Source organism: Pygocentrus nattereri, chromosome 29 (assembly GCF_015220715.1).
Source record: "Pygocentrus nattereri isolate fPygNat1 chromosome 29, fPygNat1.pri, whole genome shotgun sequence".
NCBI classification, from domain to species: Eukaryota; Metazoa; Chordata; class Actinopteri; order Characiformes; family Serrasalmidae; genus Pygocentrus; species Pygocentrus nattereri.
In genome coordinates, this window is record NC_051239.1 from 11,555,363 (window position 1) to 11,576,190 (window position 20,828).

A 20,828-nucleotide genomic window follows, 5' to 3' on the forward strand; every position below is an offset into this window, starting at 1 on the left:
GGAATTTACTGAGCTCCTAAGAGCGACCCATTCTTCCATAAATGTTTGTAGAAGCAGTCTGCAGGCCTAGGTGCTTGGTTATACACACCTGTGGAAGTGATTGGAACACCTGAATTCAATTATTTGGATGGGTGAGTGAATACTTTTGGAAATACAGTGTATGTTTAATTTTTCTCCAACGTTTTAAATTAATAAAATGTGTGTTAATGTGCAAAAGTGTGTTCACTTAGTTAGCTTAGCTTTAGCTCTGAGGATGTGTAAACTTAATTTCACTTATTAAAAAAAAAAAAACAAAAAAAAAAAACCCAACAACAGCAAGACCAGCATGCCCAAACTTTTGCACACAGCCCTAAAGCTACTTACGTTAATCTATACATACAGGACTTACAAATCTGCATGCAAACGTGCAGGTAACTCACCCTTCTCGTCTGCCTCTAGCACCTCCTGCAGCATTTTAAAGGTGTTAGACTGTCGAGGGGCTGAACGAGACTCCTTATTCTCCTGAATCATCTTATACACCTCAGAGTCCCTGTCAAACCGCTGCATACCGAAGTCCGAGCTGACGCACACAGACAGACAAAAGGACAGAAAAAAGGAATTGAAAGCCTAAGACACTGCGTTCACACTCCAAATCAATCATTAACTGTTCATGGAACAGACAGGACAAAGTCTATAAAGTTTGCATTCATGTTCGGTCTAGAAGACTTGTGAGAAAATACAAAAACAGTAGTGTTAAAGCCATTTATGATGAGACAGCCAATTCAGTACCTTTAAATTAAAGAAAGAAACAAGCTACTCCAAGCATGAATGGATGAACTGACGACTGCTAAGTTTAACTGCCGTATATCTGTGGTCTGTGTGATTTTGTGGCTGTGCTGTAAATAAGCCAAAAGGAAATGAGAATATCGTGACTTTGACCTTGTAACCCATTCAAATGAACTCTAGCTCACATGGTAAAAAGTGAACATTCTTTCTACGGCAAACAGGCCTCCATAGTGCAGGTACAGCAGCGTAACATATTACAGATGGATATGGAGAGAAAACCACAGGATGATCATGAGCCATGGCCCAAAAAAACATTATGAAATCAGTAGCATCTCTTCAGCCACTGGAGGCCATAAGGTTAGCTCCAATAAGTATACTGTGATATAAAATCTCTCTGCATGTCCATTTGAGGTTTTTCAGCATTATCTGTACTGACCACAGGAGAACCCTTAGGACCTTCTAGTCCTTCAGGAAAGTCCTACCTGATTTTTAGGTACATCTGTTAACTACCAATATAATTATGTGACAATGGAAATTTTACTGCAGGCCTGAACATTAGCTTTCTGTTAGTTGTTAGAAATCAAAAATAGTCGCAGCAGTTATATGCCAAGATTATATCCTGAAGGATACTGTAAAACTACTGTAAAACAAGATTTAAATGACTGTTTGAATTAGAGCTGCCATAAAACGTTTTATAACAGTTAGCTTGGTGTTGTCTTAACATTAGAAATCCTATGGTGGTGCTAGCCTTGGTGGGGGTAATGGGATAAACAAAAGGCTAAATCACAAAGTGAATTACTACTGTGTGCTCACATGCATGACATTTATGTCCTGAACTGAAGGTCAAACTCTAAGGCATTTAGCCTTACATGTTGAGTTATCAACTTCACTTTGCTACACTATTCAAATGAAATTGCATAATTCTTTACAAAATAAGATACCCAATGAATTACATTTACATTCTGAACAAATTTGAGCCTGCACTTCCAAGTTTTTTTTATATGTTATGAAATGACAATAACATGGCATAAATATACGCAAAAATATCTTTACGTCATAATCCTAAATCATAAAACATCACATCACCTGTTCAATTTAAAACATTATTTTTGTGTCGAATTAAAGTCAAATGGATTATATCCGCTTGTTTCAAAGAGCTGCAAGTGAACATCTAAGGTTTACAGGCTTCTGAATATTACAGTGATGATGGAGCCTGTCATCCTTGATTGGTATGAGACCATTTTTACAGCTTGTACTGCTGTGTAAGAGATTAATTAAATCTAAAGGGAGCAAAACTTTATTATTCAGAGTTCTGTTTATTTGTTGAATATACAGACTGTTTAAAGGAACAATCCATCATATTCAAACATTAGGTTCATTACACACGGCATCAAATCAAAGCCAATACATGTGAGGGTAACATTTTTTGGTACTTCTATCATTGCCAAGATAAGGATAAACTAACAGAGGGGCCTTTGATGATGTAACAGTCATTAAAAAAGAAAATTATTCAGTGTTCCCAGCACAGAGATGGCAAAAGTTCCTGCAATCAGTGCTTGGCCCCTTTCCCTTGAAAGCACTTGTTTAGGTCATGACTTGGAGTGTTTGTAACAGGAGAACTTTCAGAACTGTAACTGTATAGGCCGACATCAATGCTAAGCAGTATAACGAGAAATTTTATAGATTACATCAATTAAGATCACCTTTTAGATAATATTAGATTAATGCATAGCATGTGTTTAGATGGGTTTTCCCCCACTGATTGTTGACAGATGTGCCAAAACAAATTTCTTTAGGTTTATTTTACTTTCTTGATAGCAAATAGATGCAATTCTGTGCTTAAATACAACTGAAACTTGAGGACTAACAAGTTCACTACTTTTTTTTTTTTTTTTTTTTTTGAGAATGTCAAGGTGAGCAAATGGAAAAAGTACACCTGGTGGAACAAAGCTACTTTTTAAAATTCCTTACAAATGCCAAGTGGGCAAAGACAGAGTGACCTGGCACCTGTTCTGGAAGTTTCCGATAGTTTGTACAGAGTTGTAAGATGTTTTATCCACTCATCACCTGCAACATGTCAGTATGGAACGTCTCATTTTTTGTTTAAAGCAAAAGAATCATATTTTTATGCCCCACGGTCAGAAATACAAATGGTCCCAAAAGTTACCAAAATGACCTGAGGTATAAAATGCAGGGGCAAAAATGACCCATAGTGAATCTTATTTGATATATTTGACACACACTACATGTACAAAAGAAATATCCCTTAAAAGGCTTAATATAGGAAAAAAAACCTTGACAAAAATGCACATTTCTGAGACTATTATAGTCCAGAACCATCTGCACCATAAGATGGAGGCCTATACCCAAAGGCAATATGCATAGTTTATTTGACAGTGCACAGATAAAAATGAAACCACAGGGAATCAGTGTCTCAGCAGACAGGGTGAGTCTATCCCACTGTGGCTAACTGCATCCATAACCTACCCTCAGGTAGCGGCAGCAGCCTTTAAACTAAATCCAGTCACCCTGCTAACTGCTTCTTGGGCATTCCTGACTGGAGGAAACACTAAGATGTGATATTTCTACAATATATGACTAAACTCTCTCCCATTTCCCACTCCCTTTCACTTGTATTTCCTCCCTAGACCTTTTTCCATTGGAAATCTTTTCTCATTCTCAACAGCAAGTTGGCCTGGTAATGTGAAATTAACTGTGGCAGAATAAGGAAGTGAGGCCGATGGGTCATCCTGAAAGTGTGAGAACACCGGGTTATCCAGTTTTAAAACAGGAAAGTGAAATGGTGAGTGAGTGGTCAGTAGCTGTCAGTATGAACTTTATGGAAGCATTCTTAAGCACTACAGTGATGGAAACAGTGAAGAAAATATAGGTTTTGTTTTATGGTAAATTCCTGACACATATGGGGGGTCCAATTAGCATGATCTACTGTCTGTCCAGGCAGCACAAACAGCCTGGAGCAAACATGCACTTCTACATCAGCAACCCATAAACACACATTGTGTGCTGTGTAAACCAGCTGACCCTGATTTGAAGGCCACTGCTGGTGCAGGTTTTGCTTTACCAGTATTTACCTAAACTCAGAAAAGTACAACTTTTTCCTCAACCACGTCAAAAGAGATCAAAATATCAGTGATTTCACACATAAAGCATCATTTAAGCCCTCTACTATATTTTAATGGTGCTGCACTCAAATGTGTGTTTAAATTCTTTAACTTGTCCTGGATGGTCTATTATGATATTTATTCCCATTTTGTGTAAGAAGTTTGGATTGCGCACTTAGCCGTTAGCTAAAATATAAGTGATGGTGATCTCAAATTATGACTGTCAAATATACTGTGAAATATGTACGCAGAGCTGTCCTAGTAGCAGGTGGCAGCAGCATAGCATGCTAGAGTTACACACAGACACCAGAGAAGAGGTAAACGCTAATCACCGCTGCGCTTTGGCCTGGAAGGTCCCCAGTTTGACAGGCCTGATCTAGAGATAAAGACTTAAAACTAAGCAAAGGAAGCCAAGTGACTGGTGTTGCGCCAGACCTTTCTGTGGTTAACATATTTTATATTCAATTTGAATATTTTATATTCAACATAATGACTTTTTTATGGTCTAAATTATGACTAGAGGTACTTTACAAAGTCACTTTGTGCTATAATGTAGGATTTAATGGTTGATTTATATTTTTTTGTTAGTAAACCTTGACAAGCCACATTCAGTGGCAGTGTAATGATTGTTTTAGCAACTTGAGCACCTGAAGTATAAAACAGACATACAAAAATGATGATACAAATGCCTTTAAATGCTTTAGATAAATAAGCACATTCAATCACTTAGTAAATAATGAACACAAATTATGTTGTCTCTGAATTGGGAGGTATAAAAAAATACAAGTGACTGAACAAATTCCTTAAGATTTAGATCTACTTAGAGGAAATACTTCATCCAATCATATGACCCATTTCTCTGTTTGCTTCAAAGGATAACTTTTGCATTCATTAAATACTTCAGCAAACCAGTCCACTGGTTTATAATGCCATAGTTCAGGCAATCACACTGCTCTGGAAAAACAGATTCTTTACGTTCCTGTAAAGTGGTTGTGGTTTCGGTATCAGAGGCTTTATAACTCAAGTCTGCAATCAAATTTGTAGTAAGTTGGAAGCTGCAGTGAGTGGTGCAGTATAATCAAACACTCCTTGTATATAAAGAAAGTCTCAATATATAAGATACTGATGGCTTACTGTGGTATATGTACTACTGCTGTTACAGAAACAGCCACTGGCTGTGGGAGTGGTTGACCTCTTTAGAAACCTGCATGACAAGTGGCCAATACCTGGCATGTTTGCCTCTGTGTGTGTGTGTGTGTGTGTGTGTGTGTGTGTGTGTGTGTGTGTGTGTGTGTGTGTGTGTGTGTGTGAGAGAGTGAGTGAGAGAGTGAGAGAGTGAGAGAGTGAGAGAGTGAGTGAGTGAGTGAGTGAGTGAGTGAGTGAGTGAGTGAGTGAGTGAGTGAGTGAGTGAGTGCGAATAGCAAGCATCTGTGTTGAAATCAGAAATCATGGTATGAGAAACTAACAGAGAGAGAAAGAGAAGGAGAGACAGAAAACATACTGAGTAAGAGAGAACAAGATATACATATATAAGAGAGAGAGAGAGAGAGAGAGAGAGACAGAGAGAGAAAGAGAGAGAGACAGAGAGAGAGACAGAGAGAGAGAGTGAGAGATAGAGATAGATAGAGAGAGAGAGAGACAGAGAGAGAGACAGAGAGAGAGAGAATGTGAATAGCAAGCATCTGTGTTGAAATCAGAAATCATGGTATGAGAAACTAACAGAGAGAGAAAGAGAAGGAGAGACAGAAAACATACTGAGTAAGAGAGAACAAGATATACATATATAAGAGAGAGAGAGAGAGAGAGAGAGAGAGAGAGAGAGAGAGAGAGAGAGAGAGAGAGAGAGAGAGAGAGAGAGAAAGAGAGTGAGAGAGACAGAGAGGGAAAGAGAGAGAGAAAGAGAGAGAGAGAAAGAGAGAGAGAAAGAGAGAGAGAGAAAGAGAGAGAGAAAGAGAGAGAGAAAGAGAGAGAAAGAGAGAGAGAGAGAAAGAGAGAGAGAGAAAGAAAGAGAGAGAGAGAGAAAGAGAGAGAGAGATAGATAGATAGATATGAGGAGGCTATAAATCTTCACATCCACTGAATGTTCAGATCCACAGGCTGGACCCAGCCCTGTTCTGGGGAACACGCTCCAAATGGAAACCAGATTCACCCATTCTTCTAAAACTACTCATTTTCCCCCCTTTTTCCTCTACATGCACTCCCAAACTCTCACTGAACCCCTCTGCCCTAAAGACTATACCTCTCCTGTCCTCCTCCTGTTCCTTCTATTGCTCTCTGGATTGACAGCAGTACGATATGGCATCAAAAGCTTTAGCTGTAAGTACATATGTATGACTTACACCAATACAACAAGGATGTAAACTGTAAATTTCTAACCTCATAATGTTTGGAATCACCAAGATTGGATGTTTTTATTTCGGTACTATTCAGAACCAAGCTTTATTTGTGTGTGGATAGCCTAAAAATTACATTTTGGCTTAAGAACATAAGTGTACATTTTTTACATCAATATAATCCATTAAAACAATCCTGGAATTGATACAGTTGAATCACCACCTTTAGACCAATTCATCTTTGAAGCCTTAATTAGAAGCTCATGTATTATGAGCCACTGTTTTTAGCATTTTCCAAACCTTATCATATGTTGTACATTGTTTTGTAGTGCTATTAGCCTGCATGAGCGTGCGCGATTGTGATCTTGTGAAAACACAGGTCGCTAAGCAGTCGTCACACAGAGAAGAGCCAAAACATGCACCAGAGCATCACGGCCAGAGAGTATGATCTGAGGGCAAGGCTGATGAAGGTCTGGTGCTGGTTTAGGACCCTTCCTGTACCACAAAAAGAACCCTCAGTCTAAAGAACCTGTCCTGAAAACAAGTTAGAAACGGACTTACCTCAAAAGCACAATAAAATGCACACAAAGACAAATTCCTCTGCAGTTAGCTCAGCTCCCTTTGGTCCAACAGAGCAGAGAAGTCTGCTGCTACAACTTCACACACGCTTAAAACCAACCGCACGGACACGCAAGCATGCACACACACACACACACACACACACACACACACACACACCCCTCTGTTTTGCCAAACTGAGACAGAAGAAAGGGGAGAAGTTTCAGTCTGAAAGGTGTGACTCAAGGCTACTTCGTATTGGCTTGGTGAAAAAAGGAGGCGGGTCAAAAGGGAATCCCACAGACTTCTATACGCTGAACACTGAGTGGGTGGAGTCAGGGAAGTGTGTTACAGAGGAGAGTGTGTGGATCTGAGGAAAGTGGGGGGCCAATTAGGGGCAGAAGTAAAAATCCTTTTAGTGGGATTTTTAGAGAGAAAAAGTGGGAAAAGCAGAAAATAAATGAGTGTGTGGAGAGAGCGAGCGAGAGAGCGAGAGAGAGCAAGCGAGAGAGAGAGAGCGAGAGAGAGAGAGCAAGAGAGAGAGAGAGCAAGAGAGAGAGAGCGAGAGAGAGAGAGCGAGAATGCACAAGCAAGAGAGCACGAGACAGAGAGACCCAGACTAGGATACCAGCCATGTTCTAACTTGTCTAAGGGGCTAACAGAACCCCAAGATGAAGGAGCCAAAATAAACCCTGAAACAACTGTGTTAATTTTTTTTTTTACTGGAAGTGAGAGAGACCGAGTGGGAACGCAGGCCAGAATCCCACAGATCAAGCCAAGTCAACAGAATTACTCTCAACATGCTAGAAAATATTCGAAACCGGGAATCAGTGTACTCTAACTAGAAATGCTGGTATTGGGTGTCGCCCGTCACCGTGCTCATTGACTCGTATTCGTAAAAATGCACCAATACCAACATCTACAACCTGATACCATGTGACGTAAGCCTGGTGTACACGCCTCCCTACTAAACAAACAATTCAGGCTGGCTGGAAATGAGGATCACATACCAAAAGTGTTGCTGATGCCGTAATACCATGGCAGTCAGATGACAAGGCTTTGGTCACTTTAAACGTTCTTCCCTGGCAAATTCCAGATTCTAGCCCATTTTTAAACATACAAACACAGTCAAAACCACTTCCCCAGTTTGGATGGATGCACATATGTTAGCAAAACGGAGGCAAAAACGTCCATTTTCTATCAATTTCTACCACATATACACACTTTACTTTGTTTAACTGAATAGATTTGCTAAGTATAAGCTGATTATTAACCCCTTACATGGCCAGTACCCAAAGTTTTATTACCTCTTTATAACCTAAGAATAGCTCAACCAGTTTGCACTGAAGTGCTTGCAGTTACTGAATAATAAGCCTTAGTATCTAACAGGTCTCGGGTTTTAAAGGATAAAAATGTCTTTGTAAAACAGGCTGTGGAGAGACCACACTGTTCAAACTTTAGACATCACAGCCTGTTTTCAGTATCAATGCTCAGCACGGCATAAGTTAGCAAAGGTGCTGTAGCAGCGTTTGTATCGTATTGTGAGGCATAACATGCCGCTTTGAATGAAAAAGCTTTATTTGGTAACAGCTGTCTGTACAGGCTGCATGTCATGTAGCATATCAATCAGACTGGCTGATTTCATACAGTGTGAACATATATATTGCAGGCTTTGTCAAAACACAGAGGACTCATGCACAGTGTAAGTCACTAAAATTGCAGAGCTGGCTTTTGAGGACATTCAACTACAGCTCAACCAGAAAAACAAAAGACAAGCCTCGCAAGTGAGCTCTTCAGATGTGCTAGCCTCAGATGTGCTTCCTGCTGTCACTTTGCTACAGAGACTGTTGTGAAAGGAGACAGACTTCTCTGACATGGAACAAAACCCACCCTTATGCAGCGCTACTCAATCCAAGGTAACTAATGTAGCATAGCAAGCTAATGCTTTTAAAATCAACTAGATTTAAGCAATTTAATTGTTAATGTGCACTGCACTCATTTATGCTAACAGCTTCTTAATTCTAAGTATGCAAGTCTGTATGTAAGTACGTGACTATCAGCAAGTACTAAAAACGTGCTCATACTTAGTCTGGGGGGAAAAAAAAATCTACATCAATTCACACTGCATGAAATGATTAACCACATGACAACAACAGGCTTGGCACTGAATGCATGTCCACGTTAACAGTAAACTCATTTCATAAACTTCAGTACGTAGAACCAGAGCTTTCTGTGTGGTATTGTGTTTTCCATCACTACATAATAAAATGAATGACGCATCCTTTCTTACTGGATGCACCATGTTTTTTCTGAGCAAAGAGCAGATCTGGGATCAACAAGTACTTATTATTGTTTCATGGTGTGTTCCTATTCATGAGTTTTCTTGTTCAAAAAGGTAGTTTGACATGAAAACTTAAAAATATCAGATTTTAACAGATTACTAGCATTCAGAAATTACCTTATTAATGGAAAAAGGTAGATAAAATGGCCTAAAACTGAAACTTTCTGGCATCATCCTTAAAGTGTTAACCAAAGCAACAGCCTGCCATGCAATGTGGCATGTATAAAATGCTGAGCAGGCCCAATTGCCTTCTGGGAATTTTGCATCAAAAAGGCAAGAGAAGATCTTTATTAATTATTAGAGCACAGATCACAGCAGCTTCAGTCACAAAGCCTGTTCAACTGTCTATTGTTTTAATGGGATGACTGACTAAAGTGACATCTCTGTTTAGATTTATAGGAAAGACATCAGTAACCACAGTTTGAAACTGTTTGAAAACACATTCAGTGAACGTGATGCTTGTATGTTAGCACAATATGCCAGGAAAAATAGAAGAGTGACAGTTCCTCAGGTGACAGAGTGTCAGTACAGACTGTGATCAGACTATCAGCAGGAACCCTCCATCCAAGACTACACAGAGAGCAATATCACAGAGTTGGACTGCATGAAACTTTGTTACAAATACAAATGCACATCTGAGATGTCAGTGGTATAAAAACCACTGTGATGGTCAGATGAGGTTTACCATATTCACCCCAAGGGGGTGAGTGCATGTGTACAGAGAAAACAGCACAGGCCCTAATGCTTGACCTCTATCCTCTCAGAAAAAAGGCATGAAACTGTCACTGGGGCAGTACCCTCAAATACATCTCAGTACTTTTAGTCAGGGAACATAACTGTACTATAATCCACTGAAATTATGTTTCCTAAGTTGTATTGACTCCACACACACACCGTCTCATCTCCAGGCTTTTATTTTATTGTTCTGTTTTAAAACACTAGGTTATGAAAAGGTGCGTAAATGTACTATGCCACTGGGAGAAACATACATAAGGTTCACAGTTGGACCTTTAAACCACAGTTATACCTTTGAGGGTACATTTACATTGATTGTACCTCGATCAACATAAATGTACCTGCAGAGTGCCTTTATTTCTAACAGTGTACAGTGTGGGGTTGCCATGAACCTGTTCTGCTGGCATGTTATGTCCACTTGCCCACTTACAGGGAAGCATCACTGCAACACGTACAAAAAGTATTTTGACTGATCAGCTTTATCCAATGAGAAAACGTTTCTACCTTAATGGGAGTGGTCTCGTCCAGCATGATGGCCCCATCTACAGTATGAAAACTGTAAGGCATATGCTACCTTCATTGTCACCAGATCAACACAACTGAACATCTATGGCAGATTTATCAAAGCCATACCAAAACGTGTACGAGTGTGTGTGTGTGTGTGTGTGTGTGTGTGTGTGTGTGTGTGTGTGTGTGTGTGTGTGTGTGTGTTCATACCTGCGGCGGGGGGAGACTGAAATCTCTCGTTCAAAGGGGCTGTGTGGCGAGTACCGCCCAGGAGGGGTCGGGGTCCGACTTGACACAGAGTTGCTGCGGAAGTCCACTGAGGAAAACTCCTGATTAACAACAAAACACACAGCACAATAATCGAATTACATCATCAGCAGGACAATCTAAAACAAGTAAAATTATGAATGACCAATGATTAATAGAAAGTGATGCACAAAAAATACCAAAAACCAAAACGGAATACGTTTTTTGACTAAAACTTAGTCAAAAATACATGTTTACTTTATTTTCCTTTCTGGATTTTTTATTTATTTTTTAATACAACTTAATTGTAAAACTACAAAGCAGCCAGAAAAATACTTTTACTTCTGGAAAGTTTAATTAGGAAAACATTCAGTTATTGAGTCACTGAAGGCAGGAAAAAAGGGATACAGGGTTTAGTCAATAATGACTAGTTTATTTCCAAAATTTTTACCCTTATATTGTTATATTCTGACTTTTTGTTGCAGGCCTATTTAATCTTCAACAACAGTAAGATTATTTTCTTATTATTAATTATTTTTATTATTTCAAATCAACAACGGAAAGTGTCCAGTCGTGTTACTGCTGCATACTGATCATTCCAGGTACTACAGAAAAAGGATACCTTACTGTTCATCTTTTAGCACTTTCCAACATGAAGAATTTTTTTTTGTTTGTTTTTTTTGTTTTAGCAATTCTTTGTTTCAACCAAGCCTGGTGACAGACTGTACCACCAACTGGACTGTGAAACAGACACTTTACTCAGTAGGCTTAAACAGTGACATCAGTGTATATTTTAATTAATGAAAAACCCTGTGGGTGTAGCAGGTCTGAAAAAATCCAACATCTTCCCATCAACTCAGCCCCATACGGAGGCACCTGTAGTTGTTCAGAGATGCCACAGCACATCACAGAGGTTGAGCAATAGTGAGAGTGTATGTGAGAAAGACTTGTACAGACACACAGCAGTACAGTGAGGGGGAAAGAGAGAAAATTTCAGCTCTTCCAGCACTTTTACAACAATAGATTCCTTTAGGCTGGCTCACATGGCCTGAGATGATGAAGTTTGAAGAAGGGGAGAGAGAGAGGGAGAGCGAGAGAGCGAGAGAGAGCGAGAGAGAGAGCGAGAGAGAGAGCGAGAGAGAGAGCGAGAGAGAGAGCGAGAGAGAGAGCGAGAGAGAGAGCGAGAGAGAGAGAGACAGAACACACAAATACAAAGGAGAGAGAAAGAAAGTAAAATGCAGCAAGAAAGGAGAGTCGTGATTAAGAAAGCAGGAAAGAAAAAGTGATGAAAAATGAGAAAGAACGAAAAAGTAAAAAAGGAAAACCTAGAGAAGGCAAGGAAGAAAGAAAGCATGAAACCAAGCAAAAAAGAAAAAAACAAAAGAAACAATGGGATCAGAAATAAAAGAGGGTGAAACTAACAAGAAAAAAAAAGAGAGGAAAAAGTGATAAATACTGAGGCAGCAAGAAAGAAAACCAGAAGAAGGAAAAATAAAACACACAAAATATAACACAAATGCACCAAAACTAACATACATAGACAAACTCCCTCTCTCTCCCACACACACACCTGCTTCACCTGGGGGGATATGCACCCTGTAAGCATTACGGCATTAAACATTAATCTTCCCTCAAAGGATGAAGAATCATCTTATAATCCTGACTAAAGCTGTAAGTATGCTCGCTCTGTCATCGGCTTGCCGGGTCTCATTGTTCTACCTTCCTTCTGACAGAGCTCGGCTGCATTCTTGGCAGCGGACACTCCTGTTCTAATCAATCTCACACTGAAACTCGGTCTACACGCACACTGTACGTACACACACACACACACACACACACACACACACACACACACACACACACACACACACACACACACACACACTGTATGAGCCTCGTTAGCTGTTGATTGCTATTTATATCTGCGCTAGAAGCGCTTGCTGGGAATAGATGACAGAAACTTTGCTCGCTCACTACCAGATGTTTGGCCGTGGTGTTGTTTGTGGCAGCTGATCTGAGGTCGGGTCTGTGGCTTCTGTAAAAGCTGCGGCAAAATTTGTGGGCTTTAGAAACTGTTCCTAGATCAGGGTAGGAGGGAAACGTCCGCCCAGAGGTTTTGAGGTTCCGGCTGAACAGATGCAGACTCAAAAGCACAGCCAATATGCACCATTCGCTCAGTGGAAACTTCAGCTGTCAGCGTGCATTTCCTCAGGACTGAAGCAATCACTGCTGGCAGTTTGTAAACAATTTGGAGAAGAAAACTGGCTGTACACATTAAAACTGTATCACCTTTGCTGCAAACTCTGCATCGTCATGTGCTGTAAAGACCTGAGTATGACATAGCGGGAAGAACATTAAGCGGGGAGGAGAGAGAATAATGTATTGGAGTGTGTGAGTGCCTGATCTGGCCACCAGAGGGTGGTCTCTACAGAGGAAAGAGGAAGAATGTAGAACACTGATTCTGGCAGTTTGTGTTTAAGGTTGTGACAACTTTTAAAAGCACATTGATTTAGTTTTTTAAGGTAGTCCATTAACTGAATGTAACAATGTAAAAGGGTTTTTTGGATTAGCTTCAGTGTCTCTCCATCCCCACCAAATACAAGGTGGGAATATACTATGATGATAAACCCGACCTCTGTACACAGTCCCAGGTTATGCATGTAAGGATGTGTACACGCACACACAAACACTCACACTTCCAAAAGGCCGAAGCAATAGAAACATCATATTTATACAATTCTTCCCCTACCTCAAATGTAGACAATCAGCTAAAGCATGTTTGCTGTCAAAAGTCTGCTTCGTAATTTTGCGCTAAAGCTAAAAAGTAATTTAAAAAAAAACTTAAAAACATGATACATATTTTGAGTACTTCTGGGATAGCGAGAAACTGCGCGTTCATTTTTCCTCCCTTTAATTGACAGAAAGGATCTCTTTTTTACATTCAGCAGCTGTAACACTGGAGAAGTGTACGCTCTGTGAATGTGTGTATGCATGTTCATGTCTGTTTTATAAGGTCTTTCCAGCATTGATTTACATGGACTTATCTGATAACAGCAGGAAATCCGATTTTGTTAGTAATCCAAATTACATGCACTTGAGTAATCAGATCATGTAAAACTCTAGATCTACATGAGTCAGACAGTAATCAGATTTCTGCTTTGAAACCAGCCAGTAAACTCACAGAAGATGTGGTGTAAACAATGTAAAACTCAAATGTCATGTTGTGGCTTTCTTTTCAGACATTGCATCACTTTACCTGAAGCTGTAAGAACGTACAGCATCGATAAGATGAACATTTCATTCTTCATTTTGTCAAGCATGGGTTTGATTTCAGTGTTGCTCACTTATTTCCGGTAGCACAGTCTGTTTTTGCACATGTGCAGACTGAGACATCCGAAAGAAATCAGCAGTTTACGTGCACTGAGAAATCAGAGTATGCCGTTTACATGACCATTTTGATAATCACGTAACTGCAGAAATCCAATCATGATAGGATTACTGAGTGCACAGTGTAAACACACAATGTGATGTAAACATACTGCACTGAAAAAAGCCAACAGAGTGTTTGACAAATCCATAATCATGGATTTTTGTCATCATTTCCACTGCCACACTATCTCGGCACCTGTTTTTGTTACCCTTCATGTTGGGAAACCAAGCATGCCAAGCTGGTATGTATGGGCTGAGCTCGAAATGTTGTAAACCACAAAACAAAGAGGGGGGGGGGGGGGGGGGGGGGGGGGAGAGAAGAAAAAAAAAAAGAAAAAAAAAAAAAAGAAAAAAAGATAAGATAAACGCAGAGTAAAAGGCAAATCTGATCTTGAAGCTCCACCATTGCTGCTACTATTGCTTGTGATAACTCTTAACCTCACGAGCTAAAGAGAATTCAGGCTACCGTCACGGTTCTGTCATGTGGTAGTACAGGAACAACGATACTTGACCGGGGAGTCAGTTTTTGTATGATTTGTTTTCATCGTTTGAATTCTCTTACTCTTTTTACATTTACACGCAAAACGTAAATTCGTTTTTGCTTTTAAAAAATAAACAAAAACAGATTAGTCACCAAATAATTTGTAGATTAGCTGGTCAGTAATGAAACCAATAGTGACTGGCCTAAAATTAAATAAGGCCCTGACATATAAACTGACAGTAAAGCTGTGTAGAACTCTCATGTGCCATGTAATGACACAAATGCACAGGCTAACAGTGCACTCCCCTCTCTCTCTCACTCACTTATAAACGCACACAAATATCTCTGTAGTCAGTAATTAGCTTCTGTTGCATTTGTGTCGACTTATTGCGTGCTGTGAACTCTGGCAAAAGGAACCGGTGTTTCCTGGCATGAGCTGTGCTGGGCCCTAGCATCACTTGGCAAGCCTGGCACACTTGTGGGGGATTACCCAGGATGCCCACACAGTTGTGCCCATGCTAGGAGGGCTATCTGGATCACAGAGTGGGAGCACCTGCCAGATTCACACATTTGCTACAAAGACCAAGCAAAGCAAAGCAAAGCAGAGCAGAGAGACAGAGAGAGACACAGAGAGAGACAAACTCTCCCATTTCTTTTTAAAAATCTTTCTACATCCCTTAGAATTAAATAGGCTGCTTGTGTTATTGTGTTAAGTGACCCTTATTAGTCCCACATTGGGGAAATTTAACCTCCGCATTTAACCCATCCGTGAAATGAAATACCACATACACCCTAGTGAGCACACACACTAGGGGGCAGTGAGCACACTTGCCCTATCCGCAGCGCCCAGGCAGTAGTAGGGGTTAGGTGCCTTGCTCAAGGACACCTCAGTCATGTGCCGTCAGCTCTGGAGATTGAACAGGCAACCTTCCGGTCACAGGGCCGGTTCCCTAAACTCCAGCCCAGTATTGTATTTAAGACTAATATATCTACATGACCTCTAGGGAGTCATCCTTTGCTGCTATGACATCATCTACTCTTCTGGAAAATTGCTGAGAGAATTTGACTGCATTCAGCCACAAGAGCATGTGTGAGGTCATGTACTGATACTGGATGATTAGTTCTGGACACTCCAACTCAACCATTGGATGGAGCTATATCAAGAGGACACAATTCTGTTGTTCCACAGTACAATACCGGGGGGCTTTATACCCCACTAGCCAACGCTTGGCATTGTTCATGATGACCTCATGTGTGAAGCTACTCTAGATCATCCCATTTAATTGGCAGTGCTTTTCAAAAGAGATTATATTAGTTGATTGCGTGCAACTGAACACCTATGTCAGCAGTGGTGCACCTTAATGTAGCGGAATTCACTAATTAGAAGTGGTGCCTGGATGCTTTCAGACATATAGTTCCAGCAGCTTAGAGTAAAGCAACCATAATTGTTCAGTTGTGACCACCTACATCTGATCAATGGAACAATAACAAATGATAGAAGAGTTTTCAACCAATCAGACTATGTGATCAGATCAATTATTTGTTTTGTATATTGTTCTGTTTTCTTCTCTTAGAATTGAACCAAAGGCAACAACTGCATTTTAAATGTTAAAAGGACAAAAAAAAATATTTACTTGGTTTTTAAGTATTTTGAACTGTTCTTTCTAAATAATCATAAGCCCCCAGCAAATTACAAATTGCAGTTAATTTGAAGTATTTATCAATAAAGTTAAATCTAAACATCAGTACTGTTGTGGGACATCAGTGCTGGTGTACTGGTATAGATGATATAATCACCCAAATCTAGCCACCTGTACTGATTAAAAGTAAGACAAAATTGAGAGGGCCAGACTGAATCCAGATTGAAAGGCCAGACCAAAGCTCCTAGGCAAAACCTCAGCCAGGCCGACCTTACCAGCCAGTTCAGGGGCAAAAACACAAGCAAATCAGTTAAAGATCTGAACAAGCTCTTGAGGAATGCACCAAAACCCAAACAAAGGCACATGAGCAAAACAAACTAGCTCCCAAACACAAGTGAACAAGAGTGCGGACACCAACCAAAACACATGCCTTTTCCCATTTCCCATCAGCTACATTAAACTAAAGCAAGTGACCATAAGGTGACCATTAAGATTAACACAAACAAATGTGTTGTCTTGGTTCTTGGCCATTTATAGAGCGGAGGATGTTAACACTGGAAGTGGTACATTCCAGTCTTGTGTGTGTGTGTGTGTGTGTGTGTGTGTGTGTGTGTGTGTGTGTGTGTGGAGGAAGGCTGCGATTATGAGAAAAGTAAATCAACATACAATCACAAGCTTTTCCTCTCTCGCTCTCTCACTGGCTGGCAGAGGTCAGCATGCCTCAGTAACATCCATTCTGACTACAATCAGTGCTTTTAAATAGCTACAGGACAAACACACACACACACGTATGTGCATACATACACACACACACACACACACACACACACACACACACACACACACACACACACCAAAAAGGGTACGATATGATTGTTTGATAATTCTTTAAGATGGTCAATTCTGCATTTTTCCTTTTTCTTTCCCAGCTAATGGAGATCCAACATACAAATGAATGGTCTTTGCCACAAGAACTGTGCTGGACAGCTTTTATGGCAAAGTCTGTTATTTCATACAATAAGTTATAAGCGGTCACACATTAAGGGATGTAGCCAGAACGTTTATAATGAGATGGCTAGATTAGATTGCAGGATTGTATTGAATAGCAAATAGTTCCCAGAATGTGTGACCAGTAGTGCTGTCACCTTACATCAAGAAGGGCCCAGGTTCGAATCCCCCACCGGGCAACCATGGTCCTTTAAATGTTCTCATGTCTGCATGGATTTCCTCGTACAGTCCAAAGACATGCATTTGTGTGTGTGTGTATTTTATATGAGAAAAAAAGCTGTCAGCAAATTTAGTGAAAATATTCTAACCAGCGTTTGCTCACTGTTTCCTATTTAAAGTAGCCCATTACAGCAAGACATGAAGCCTGCAGCCTCAGACTCTTAACTGACTGGTAACTGCCCTGACAGCAGGTTTTCATCATAAACCAAACCTCACGTTGAACAGAACTTTCCACCACGCTTTCCTCCATTCCAAAGGGGAAAAAAAAAAAAAAACAGAAGTTTTCACTTTAACTGGGTTGGTCAAAAGGATGTGCATGCTGCATACTTGGGTGGGAGTAGCTGCCTTTGTCTCTACCATGGAACTAAACTCCTGGCTTCTGATGCTGTAACTGTGTTCTTCAGCATTTTACAGTATCCTAATCTGTTGTATTGAGCTCCTTTAAACCAGCTTTTAAACTCAAACTGCTTATTATTAAGTTATTAATCTTAAAATGTATTATTCAATGACTGCAATGGAACTAAAAGTTACAGAAAATAAATTGTGTGCCATGCTGCAAGTACACTTTTAATTTGTTTTTTTTAAAACCAGGGCCCATAACATCCTAGTTATGCCACCAACTCCATTTCAGAAACTACAACATGCTTTGAACAGCATTCTAGAAATTTGATACATACAAGACCAAAGCAGGACCAACAGGTTCTACCCTAAAAGCAGAGTTGAAAGAAAAGAAACAGCAGAACTCTAAAGTTTCTGATGGCATGCAGGTGAAAGAGAAAGAGTGCATCAAAGCAGTCTGCCAAATGAAGGCATGACAAAAGGCAGTCAAGAGTACTTGTGATTACATCAGTGAGTCGTGCCAAGGAAGTGGTGTCTAACCAACCCACAGAGGTCATGTGACCCTGGCAAAAAGCTAGCAGCTGATTGGCTCTTTACAACTGCTGCATTACTGCACTGGTGAAGAATGTGCAAGACAATTGCCTGCGGCTAATCTGTACTCGCTGTCACTTTAGGATGTTTTCATATGCTTGCGGATATGAAGTGTTCATGAGCGTGTGTTTGTAATAATTCGTGTCACAGGTTTGTTTAGCTTTATAATGAAGAAACCACACATGTGCCACAGATTTGATTTAGCCCCTCACATCACACACATGTGAGGACTCTAATAGCCCCAGTACACACACTCAGACACCTTTCTGTCTGACTAGGGTCCAAATTTGCATGATTAATTAGCCATGGACATCAGAAAAGTGTCAAATGTGTGTGTTCTTATTTAGGTGAACTACAATCTGAGAAGCTGTAAACCAGCCATTAGGGGTGTACTTTGTGTACTTCTGGTGCCGGTCCCAAGCCCAGATAAATGGTGAGGGTTGCGTCAGGAAGGGCATCCGGCGTAAAACTTGTGCCAAAACTATCATGCGGATCACAAATATGATTGCCATACTGGATTGGTCGAGGCCCGGGTTAACAACGACCGCCTCCGGTGCTGTTGACCAGCAGGGTGCTGGTGGAAATTGGACTACTGTAGGTCGAAGACCATCAAAGAGGAGAGGAGGAAGGCGGGTTAGAAGACAGCGACAGACAAGGAAAGGCAGGAATGTGGAGGTTAGAGTAGGGACTCTGAACATGGGGACAATGACTGGTAAAGGCAGAGAGCTTGCAGACATGGAGAGAAGGAAGGTAGATATTCTGTGTGTCCAGGAGACCAGATGGAAAGGAAGCAAGGCCAGGAACATTCGAGGTGGATTCAAACTGTTCTATCATGGTGTAGAGAGGAAGAGAAATGGAGTAGGGATAATCCTAAAGGAGCAGCTTGGGAAAAGTGTTCTGGATGTAAAGAGAGTGTCAGACAGGATCATGAGCCTGAGGTTGGAGGTTGATGGTGTGATTTTGAATGTGGTCAGTTCATATGCACCACAAGTTGGTGGTCAGTTAGAGGAGAAAGAGGAATTTTGGAGTAAGATGGATGAAGTGATCGATGGTGTCCCTTGAGAGGAGAGATTAGTGATTGGTGCAGACTTCAATGGACATGTTGGTGAAGGGAACAGAGGGGATGAAGAGGTGCTGGGTATGTATGGTGTGAAAGACAGAAATGCAGAAGGTCAGATGGTTGTAGATTTTGCAAAGAGAATGGAAATGGCTGTGGTGAACACGTATTTTCAGAAGAGGGAAGAACACAGGGTGACATACAATAGTGGAGGGAGGTGCACACAGGTGGATTATATCCTTAGCAGGAGATGCCACCTAAAGGAGATTGGAGATTGTAAAGTGGTACCAGGGGAAAGTGTAGCAAGGCAGCATAGGGTGGTTGTCTGTAGAATGAGATTAGAAAGAAAGAAGAGGAAGAGAGTGAAGACAGAGCCAAAGATTAGATGGTCGAAGCTGAAGGAGGAGGATGGTTGCAGGCAGTTCAGGGAAAAATTGCAACAGGCCCTTGGGGGCAGTGAGGAGCTACCTGAGGACTGGGAAATTACAGCTAAGGTGGTGAGAGAAACTGGCAAAAATGTGTTGGGTGTTTCGTCTGGTGAGAGGAAAGAAGACAATGAAAGTTGGTGGTGGAATAAGGAAGTCCAGGAGAGTATTCAGAAGAAGAAGGCAGCTAAGAAAAAGTGGGATAACCAGAGAGATGAAGGAAGTAGGCAGGAGTACTGTGAGGCTAGTCGCATAGTGATGGCAGCAAAGGCAAAGGCTCAGGCCTATGATGAGCTGTATGAGAGGCTGGACAGTAAAGGAGGAGTAAAGGACTTGTATCGTTTGGCTAAACAGAGAGATAGAGCTGGAAAGGATGTAGAGCAGGTTAGGCTGATAAAGGATAGAGAGGGAAATGTACTAGTGAGTGAACAGAGAGTGTTGAGTAGAAAGATGGAGTAGTTTGAAGAACTGATGAATGAGGAAAACGAGAGAGAGGAGGACAACGGGGGGAGAGATAGTGGATAAGGAAGTGCAAAGAAATGGTAAGGTGGAAGTGAGGGCAGCTTTAAAAAGGATGAAGAATGGAAAGGCAGTTGGTCCAGATGACATACCTGTGGAGGTATGGAGATGTTTAGGAGAGAAGGCAGTGGACTTTTTAACCAGGTTGGTTAACAAAATCCTGGAGAGTGAGAGGATGCCTGATGAGTGGAGAAGTAGTGTACTGATCCCCATTTTTAAGAACAAGGGTGATGTGCAGAGCTGCAGTAACTACAGAGGTATAAAGTTGATGAGCCACACCATGAAGGTATGGGAAAGAGTTGTTGAATCAAGGCTAAGGCGAGAGGTTCAGATCAGTGAGCAGCAGTTTAGTTTCATGCCCAGAAAGAGTACCACAGATGCAATTTTTGCGTTGAGAGAGTGTTGGTAGAGAAGTACAGAGAAGGTCAGAAGGAGCTACATTGTGTCTTTGTGAATCTAGAGAAGGCAGATGATAGGGTGCCAAGAGAAGAACTGTGGTACTGTATGAGGAAG

The 20,828-nt window shown here is 40.8% G+C and overlaps 1 protein-coding gene across 3 annotated transcripts in view; it reads right to left on the reverse strand.

The window, feature by feature from the left end:
* Positions 1-20,828, reverse strand: part of pdlim2 (PDZ and LIM domain 2 (mystique)) — an 84,975-nt gene that overhangs the window by 6,704 nt on the left and 57,443 nt on the right. For all 3 annotated transcript variants that reach the window (XM_017696400.2, XM_017696401.2, XM_017696402.2), the window contains exons 7-8: positions 10,572-10,690; positions 420-559 (exon numbers count right to left, since the gene is read on the reverse strand). In XM_017696400.2, coding sequence (XP_017551889.1) covers positions 420-559; positions 10,572-10,690 — 259 coding nt within the window. The remainder of the gene's footprint in view (positions 1-419; positions 560-10,571; positions 10,691-20,828) is intronic.